Source organism: Hesperophylax consimilis, chromosome 26 (assembly GCF_061612785.1).
Source record: "Hesperophylax consimilis isolate HC1 chromosome 26, BYU_Hcon_1.0, whole genome shotgun sequence".
Classification (NCBI taxonomy): domain Eukaryota; kingdom Metazoa; phylum Arthropoda; class Insecta; order Trichoptera; family Limnephilidae; genus Hesperophylax; species Hesperophylax consimilis.
This window is the reverse complement of record NC_142861.1, coordinates 29,357,782-29,367,396: the sequence shown is the minus strand read 5'-3', so window position 1 is coordinate 29,367,396 and position 9,615 is coordinate 29,357,782. Positions and strand designations below refer to the sequence as shown.

The 9,615-nt window shown below is 36.4% G+C and overlaps 1 protein-coding gene across 2 annotated transcripts in view; it reads left to right on the top strand.

Moving 5' to 3' along the window:
- Positions 1–2,181: 2,181 nt before the first annotated feature.
- LOC149411408 (putative phospholipid-transporting ATPase IIB) overlaps positions 2,182–9,615 on the top strand; it is a 33,677-nt gene continuing 26,243 nt past the window's right edge. The window contains exons 1-4 of one of the 2 annotated variants that reach the window (XM_089647065.1): positions 2,182–2,437; positions 3,345–3,459; positions 6,534–6,736; positions 8,027–8,257. In XM_089647065.1, the coding sequence (XP_089503191.1) occupies positions 2,385–2,437; positions 3,345–3,459; positions 6,534–6,736; positions 8,027–8,257 (602 nt within the window). In that variant the 5' untranslated portion in view covers positions 2,182–2,384. Of the gene's footprint in view, positions 2,438–2,491; positions 2,601–3,344; positions 3,460–6,533; positions 6,737–8,026; positions 8,258–9,615 lie in introns of those variants that run through there. The other variant, XM_089647067.1, reaches the window with a different exon arrangement.

Sequence of the window (9,615 nt, the reverse complement as noted above, 5' to 3'; positions counted from 1 at the left end):
ATCAAGACTATTCCTATCGTAAAAAAAATGTTTGCATATTCCGGTTGTAATTTATTTTCATTAGTATGGAAATAATTTTGGTAAGCAGGTACTAGCGAAATTTCAATCACTAATTTTCATTCCTGGCAATGATTCCCTTGTTGTCTGCTAGCAACATTAGTATTATTCCTTTTAGCCACGAATTTCAAATATGTACGCATATGCAATTAACATTTTTATAAATAATTAATAAGATTCGAATATCTACATACGTACAATTAAAATAAATTATTATACAAGTTTTTTAAGAACAAAGAAAAATATTTTCTGAATTTCTTTACGTTATTTAGGTGGATAGGACAGGTACTGTAAATAAGTCCGAATTATTTTTGGTTTTTGGGGAATTTCCCATTTTTCGAAATGCACCTATCTGCCTAAGTTTTTTAAGTACAAAGACTAATATTTTTATGTACATTATTATTGTGCTGTAATTTTCATTTGCTGTACTTTGATATCTGTTTTATATAATATTGTAAGCTCCTGCTGAATAGCTACTTAGTGTAGCCAGTGGGTACAAATTCCCATTAATAATATTTATAATGTACTTCTTAATAATAAGACAATAATTATATGCCGTTTTGTTAAAAATAACCTCTAAATCTCATGTACGTTGTAGGCGCCTACTAGAACCCAAAACAAACCATTCATTCATTAATTTGTAATTTGTATGCAATTCACAAATTATTATTAAGTAAATAAAGTTATTTTACTACAGAAAGCGTTTCATTTTAATTACTAACTAAGAGACACCGATGTTAATTTCATTTATGTTAATTTCAAATAAATTAAATATATTTGTTCGTAGCATAGGTAGCAGATATATTATGTTTATACGAACGAACACATGTCACTTGATGAGTTTAATATATACTGAATATTGTATACTGCCCGAAGAAGCTACGGTTGTAGTGAAACCCGATTAGCATTAAATATAAAAATGGTGTTTGCTAAGTTATTGGTTTAATTTCTTTTAAATATACACTACCCGAATGTCCCGAATAGATGATACATAACCTAAAAATAACATAGGTAGGTATTAAACCTTCAATTGTGAAAAACTATCACCATGAAAATCTTTTACACATAAACTATACCTACTGGAAACGTAAATCGTCACCTAAAAGTATTAATTCATAATTTACAATTCACACACGAGGTTGATTATAACATCAACATGCTTCAGTAGGCAGCCAACAATGTACTTCGTTTGTCAAGCAATCTGAGATATTTTGACATCTCGAAATATAACCTCTCGAATGTGAGAATCGATTTGCGTTTTCGAACGAATTCTGACAGTTTGAAAACGATTATCTCGGACTGAACATTCGAATGATTTCTGACATTTCCGAGCGATTGTCTCGATTCCACTTTCGATGAAATTTGAAAACGATTATTTCGGACCGTCCATTCGAATTAATTGTGACCAATCACAACGCTTGGCTGGCATCGATTATTTCTGACCAATCACAGCGACGACTTTCGATGACGTTTCAAAACGATTGTCTCGGAGTTGCATTCGAATTAATTCTGACCAATCACAACGCTTGGCTGGCATCGATTATTTCTGACCAATCACAGCAACGACTTTCGATGACGTTTCAAAACGATTGTCTCGGAGTTGCATTCGAATTAATTCTGACAATGAATCGAGATATTTCGAATGGTAAAAAAGATCGAGTAAACCACCGATGATTCATCGATTCCGCCCATCGCTAGCGAGGCCTCAAGCGAAATCTGAAATGTCAAACTCTAAGCCAATGAGATCTAAGCTTTCAGCCACAACCCTTTTTTCTATAAGAAAACGGAGGCGTTTCGGTTTCAAACGGGTTTCAAGGCCAGACCGGAGTTATATGCTCCTCAGCTTCTAACTGACGGTAATTATTATTTCTTTCCATCTATGGTTATGAACTTTTCTTCTATGGCAGGGCGAAATTATTCATAGAAGATTTATAGAAAATACTATAGACAACGTGAAACTATTTTGGGTTACTTGTTATTTGGGAAGACAATCTTTATTAACGCCATCTAGCTAAACATAATATAACTGAGAAGATCAGCGAGAAGACAGGAAGTTTTCGTGAAAACTGCAATGAGTGTATTTATAGTTACATTTTTTGCCGCAAAATCGAAAATATCATTTTTATATTTTTATCCGGTGCCATCTTCGTATTATCAACATGTGATATTTATTATTGTTTTTGGTCTATTATTGTTGGGATTGTTGGTGTTGGGCATTCTTTGTTGACATTTGACAGATTCAGGCGGATTATAGGTCACTTGCGCTTGTCAGATTGTTTTGATAACAATTTGGTATTATTTTATAAATGTGATATCGCAATACAGAAATGGAATCTACACCGCTTATTGTTAGACCTCCGAGACAATCATTTTGGATATGGTATTATAATTTTTTTTTAATTTTTGGCACTATGTAACAATTTCTAGACGTTTTGTTTTTGAAGACTTTTATTCTGCAATGTAGCAAGTACTTATTTTTTAATAATATTTAGCTATCGTACGTGTCGAAATCTGTAGCGATTTATTATAAAAACAAGTAACAAGTTAGTAAATTTCATTTACTATATTCCATTGCTTTGAGTCTCTTGAAAAATGCTGCATATACATTTGCGAGCCGAACCTCGAGTTATAGAAGAGGAACGAAGTAACGTAAGTAAGTTGCTTTGTTCCTTTCCCATAATTTGAGGCCCGGCTCGGCTCGCAAATGTATACGCAGCATAATGTTGTAATATTATGACATTATTGACCACAACAAAACAAGCATTGTTCACCCTAATCCGAGCGACCATTCAAAGTTAGATAAAATTTAATTAAGTTTTAGTTAATAGAATACTAAATTAGTTTGCAATGCATGCACTATCGAAATACACAAAAATACTTAGGTGCTCACATTGAAAAGGTTGCTAAATGTGGCGTGCAACTTTACTAAAATAAATAGCATGGAAAGCGATAAGAAAGTTTATCAGTAATCATTCAATTTATGTACATTTAATGTTGTATATTAGAGCAAACAATAGTTAGGTGTGGTCTAACTTTCGATTAAATAAATAATGTATTCGAATTGAAGAATAAAACTTGGTGTTCCCGTGCTGACATTTTAATTGAATCAGATGTTGAGTATTGAAAAGTTCAAACAATTATCAACTTAATTAGCAGCCATTAAACGCTGTTTCCAGTTCTGAAGTAGGAACTGTACCTAAGCCTTCCAATGTTGCAAACATAACTAACTCTTCCCACAGGCATGCTCGACGTGACCAGACTATTATAATAAATTCTATATTTTCCAGGTTTAAATGTTGCATATGGCCGTACATCGGTAGGAAGAAGAAGCTAAGCTCTCGTGTCATTCATTTGGGAGAACTTCCTGATGAGAAGTTCCCTCCCAACAAAATCAGGAACCAGGTAATGTTCATTTATATTACTAATTATAACTTTCAGAATGGTTTGTTGTTATGTTTCTCTATTCTGTAAAGTGTGGAAGCCTGGACATATTGATACAAGTAAGCTTTTGAAATGTATTTATTTACTATTCACTAGCTGTACAGCTCGTGTTGCTTTTACGTTCAACAGATTATTTGACAACTGTATTTTTCAACGTTATTTGACATCTGTATATAAAAACAGACCCGTATTCAAATGCAACAATGTGTCAAAATTTCAAAGCAATCGGTGAAGAATTTTCGGAGATATAAGATTTTTAACAAACAAACATTTACACTCTTAAGTTATCGAAGAAAGCAAACACTTTGTGGCTTCAGATTATATAAATGAAAAATATATTACTTTGTTTTAAACCACTTTATTGAGTTATATATGTGGACCGGTTTTGGTTGGACTCGACCTTCTTCAGGACAATGGAAATATAAACTAAATTAAATACAGAGGACAATTACAATGTAAACAAAAGGAAAAGAGAAAGCATGTGCGAGAGGGAGAGAGCATCAAAGACAAGCTGGTGGGGGTTACATAGGGTCATTGGGAACAACTTTAAAATTGGACTGTCGGTTAAACTGTTTATTTAAAAGGGGGCAATTATTTTGATTTTTATTCGATTTGGATATTTCTAAGGCTTCTAAATTATTAAGACATATTCGTATTTTATTTTTATGAATTATTTGGACGCCTGTATTTTTATTAAATGTATGGTTAGTATCTATTAAATGTAAGGCTAATTCTGAAAAATCTTAAATCAGAGTGATCACCGTTGTTGATAACTATTTACTAGGCGGTGAATCATGCTGTGGAAAGAAGAATGTTTATATGAGATAGGGCTGTTGGAGGTATTATGAATTATGGTGTCGGTAAATGTTGAAGTTAATTTTGTTGTTAATGATAGAATTGATGCCTATCTCTAGTGTGAACTGGATTTGTGTATGGAAGGATTTGAGGAGTATGTAATAGGAATTCGCTCAGCTGGCGCTCTGTACCTATCCGCTAGGAGGTTTCATCTGCACCTCTCCAGATACAACTAAATATCCTCCACATAATGTTTGTTATGTTATTTTGAATACTGTCTATGAATGTGTCCAGAATATAACTGTAAAATTGAAGATTTCCTTACCAATGATGCCTTTGGAACATTACCATCAGTTATATATCTGCACTGCTCCATCACCTTTACGAGCGGTAATCTGTCTCGATACTGTCCTAGCACTGTATATGGAATCTTGTACAAGAAGATAGATCAACTGGAGAGTCCTTTGGTATATCGATGAGTAAGTTATGTGGAGACTGAAGACAAGCTGCCATTCACAAGTGCAATTAACTGAAAAGAAATCTACAAATAAATGGTCATTTTTACAAATAAAACACTGCTGTTCATTTTAAGCGAATTTTATGTTATAATGTCCTTTCATTATAATTACTTCTTAGAAAGGACACGAAATCTTACTCATTTACCAACATAAACAAACACAAAATGAACATGAAAGTAATAAATATAAATATAGTAAAAAACCGTTGGGTTGGATATCTCCAAAGCCTTTGACAGAGTCTGGCACCAGGCGCTTATCGGGAAGTTACCATCGTATGGGATCCACCCAACCCTGCATAGTTGGATTGCGGACTTTCTGAGGGGAAGAACAATTCAAACCGTGGTTGACGGCTCTTCTTCCTCACCGCACCAAATCAATGCGGGGGTGCCACAAGGATCTGTGCTGTCTCCGACGCTGTTTTTATTGCACATCAACGATCTCGTTGAATGTGCACCAATTCACTGCTACGCTGATGACAGCACCGTTCACGAGGGTTATCTTTTTGACAGGCCCCCTTCCACCTATGATGTCCAAACAGCTCGGGAAGTTTTGAAGCAAAAAATTGACCACCACCCCGAGATGGTTCGTGCCTGGGGTAAGGCCAACTTGGTCAGTTTCAACGTCTCAAAAACCCAAGCGTGTCTGATTTCGGCAAAGAGGGAGATCAATGACTGTCTGGTGCAATTTGAAGGGAGCACTCTCCCCAATAAAGACTCCATTGAAATGTTTGGAGTTACTATATCAGACCAGCTCAAGTAACGGGGATCCATAGAAGCCCGAGTAAATCAGGCCTCCAAAAAGTTGGGCGTCTTGTACAGGGCTAGGAGATTCTTCAACAGTGACCAGCTGCTGACCCTGTACAAGTCTCAAGTCCGCCCAACTATTGAATTTGGGAGCCACCTTTGGGCTGGTGCCCCAAAATACTTGATAAACCTGCTTGAATCTGTGCAAAGGAGAGCGATCCGTCTGATTGACAATCCGTTGTTAACAGACCGATTGCCTTCTCTAATGCATAGACGCAATGTAGGCATGCTGTGTCTGTTCTACAGGTATTTCAATGGAGCCTGCTCCAAGGAGCTAGCAGCATTGATTCCTGATGCACCGGTGCACGTGCGCGAAACTCGACGGACACGAACTGAACACCCGTTCACGGTTGACGTTGGCTTCATGAGAACGGGCCGTTTTTACGACTCGTTTTTGTGTAAGTCAGCTCGTATGTGGAGTGAGCTACCGGCATCTGTTTTTCCTCCCTCCTATAATCCGAGCCTCTTCAAGGCCCGCATTAACAAATCCCTTCCTACAGCCCCTACCTTATTCCGCCTCACAACGCCGCCCAACCGGGTGGTGACATAGTTCCCCTGTCTGTACACTGCACAGGCAGGGACACTCTTGTGAGGTGTCACATAAAAAAATAAATAATTATACATTGTTGCTTATTGCAGTAAAAAACGTATTGTAAATGTAATAGCAGAAACGACAAAATTTGGCGCGCTGAATTTGCAAATAGAAAATATTAACATTTATGCATAGAGTTAGAGAGACGCAGACGTTCCGACGCCCAACGACGTTAAAATAAGCCCAACTCAATCTGTGGAGTTATCAAGTACCGTTTTCTGTCCGATGTGATAAGTTTGGCTTGACGGAAAACTTAGTCGTTTGTGAAACCAAAAGATAATTATTATTTCCCATCACTGATCATGTGTTTATTATTTTATCTTCCAGAAATACAGCGTTCTGACCTTTTTCCCGCTAGTCCTGTTTGAGCAGTTCCGTCTGTTCCTGAACCTGTACTTCCTGATCATGGCGCTGAGCCAGTTCATCCCGGAGATCCGCATCGGCTATCTGTACACGTACTGGGGGCCGCTCTGCTTTGTCATCTCCGTCACTCTGTTCCGGGAGGCCATCGATGACATGGGAAGATATCGGTACCAATTTCCCTATTAGATTGCTAATTATGCATGGCAATGTTTTTGATATTAAATAAGATATATGCTTTCAGATTGTTTCTTTAAACAAAAGTTAACATAGACACTCCCGATAATTTTGAAATAATTCTATGTAAAAATACATTTAGCCTTTGAAAAATATTTGTCAAGGTTTGCAAATTTTTTTATGTAAAAGGCCAAAAAAGTGAAGTGCCCATAACTTTTATAATACCTTTGTGTAATTAAATATGTTTTTTAGTTTTGTGTAAAGTGGTAATTACAGTTTTCATGATAAAGAACATTGGTAAGCGACTTTAAAAACTTTATCTCTCTATGGGAACTCAAAATTTTAATATTTTTTTAGCATATATCGATTTGTAATTTATTTTATTTATTTATTTATTCAAAAAACAGTTATTAACATAAAAAACATAATCTACACATCTCACTAGGGCATTCATGTATCAAGATGTGCAGCTTTACAATTACATAATTTTAAAAAAATACATATATTATTATTTATTTTTTTTTTTTTTTAAAAAGAAAGACAAACATTCCCGGGTTACGAATAACCCAACAATGTTTGAAAATCTCCTACTACCACCACAGAAAGCCGAAAATGTTGCTTGTGTTGTGATGGAGGACTTAGCCAGCCGAGGAATCGAACACGCGACGCTCGGGTGAGACCCAAGCGCTATGCCCACTCAACCACTGACCGGTCAAATATATGTAAACATAATATAATAATAACATTAAATTTAAACCCAAAAACAAAAGTTAATGACACGGTTGTGTCGAGACCGATAGACAAAAATAAACTAAGTTTTAGTAACAAATGTACGACAAATAAAACAAAAATGTCAACAAAAGAAGCATTGGGCAGTACGTTTATAGTAAGTTGGCAATACATAATAAATACATTAATACATCTGAAAGAGTCTTTCATCTGCTTCCAAAAACAGTATTTTATTTTGAAAGACATATATGTCCGTCAAAGAAACAGGCATAAGAGGCCTGATTCTTTTGACTATCACACCAATGTACCACCTTCGCCATCTTTTCCTTAAGAGATATACATCATTTCCAAAATACTCTTTTTTTAGTTATTCAATGAAAATAATAAATAGATAACACCACAAAGTGTTCAATCTTCAATCACTTTTCACATAGTCTCAAGGGAAGAAATTGTGGTTTTACTTACCACGGCAGTATAGTAGTGACTCTCTGCACTGCACATATCAATGTTTCAAAACCTCCACACCAATACTAAACACTTTTTTATTTTTCTAGCCGTGACAGATTGGTAAACAACCAAAAGTATTCGCGTTTGATCATGAGCGGTCCTCTACGAGGCACCGCGGAAGTGGCGACAGCAAGCAGCCTCCGAGTGGGGGATATCATCTCATTACACCGCGGCGAGCGTGCCCCGGCCGACCTGCTCTTACTGCGAACCACCGACGCCACCGGATCTGTGTTTGTCGCTACGGACCAACTGGACGGGGAAACAGATTGGAAAGTCAGGTAAATAAAAAGGGATATGAAAAAAGTCTGTCACGCATTATGTTATTCTCAAATCGAATACGAAATGATAGGATGGGGATCTGCTGTATCTAAGTAACCTGAATGCAGTTCAAAAAGGAATCGTAGACACCATACAGTAATTACCCAAAAGAAAATTTTCTATTGAAATTTTCAATAGGTTTGACGTTCCAAATGTGCAACATATATATCGCCGCATTAATTCGTAGAATGCGTAACTCCCAAATGTAAAATTTTACAGGAGGCACAAAAAACCTCGTAGTGAAAAAAAATGAAAGACGGCTTATTCTTTTTATTTATGTTTCAAACATATAATATATTTGGAAATTTATTTTCAATTATTAAACTTTTGTAAGTTAAGGCTTTCTATTTCAAATCGGAGTTAGGAAGTTTACGTAAAAACCGAGAATGGAGATACGCATTTTACAAAAGATACATACTTTTCTGCGAACAGTTTTATGAACAACCTAGCGAAAAATTTGGGAGATAGGAATTTTACATTTACAAAATAAAACACAACAATGTATGTGTATGTCGAGGCAGTCTATTTAGATGCATTTTAATGATGCGGAAGGTTATCGTTAAAGGAGTGGTAATCCTTTTCTAATGTCTGTTTTAAGTCTTGTAAATGCTAGTACTTTTCCTTCCTTAAGGGATTAAATCTGACTCTCAAGTGAAATCTTCAAACTCTGGAGATCATTACAGATTCGGCGACGGTTTTGTGCTGGGTGAGATCTACACTGACCGGGAGTAGTCGTGTCAGAGATGATCGTTAAGTGACGCTTGGAGTTGATGAAGGAGATTGTAGAAGAATTTGATCTGACATTGTCGATCACCCTTATTGTCCTGTAGAAATAAAACTGATGTACTTACTAGGGTTTGCAAGACCCGGGCAAAGAGTAGCCATGACAGGAAACGTTGTGAAAGAGACTCCTCAGAGTGTGAAGTTAGGTGGGAGAGACTTGAAAGTGGAACTGGTGAGCAAACATGTGCTTTAAGCGTAGAAACTCTTCATGCTCAGCATCACTTTGGACTAAAGTGAACGCTTCATCTTGCCCGGCTGGTCGATCCCGAGGCGAGAAGAAAGGACGTCGATAGATGCATGCGTTCCTGCGTACAATGCAGGACAATTGACCCTCCACCATCATCCCATGAAGCGGGTAATCTTAATGTTGTGACAACCTGGAGTCGCTTGGCAGTTGATGTTACTCATTTCGGTAGGAAATGTTTACTCACATTTATCGATTACTGAATTAAGGAGTTACGAAGTATTCGCGAGTAAAAATGGCACCATAATTTTACGCAGTTTCCTAATTTGTGTTTATCTAAAAGGTTAATTT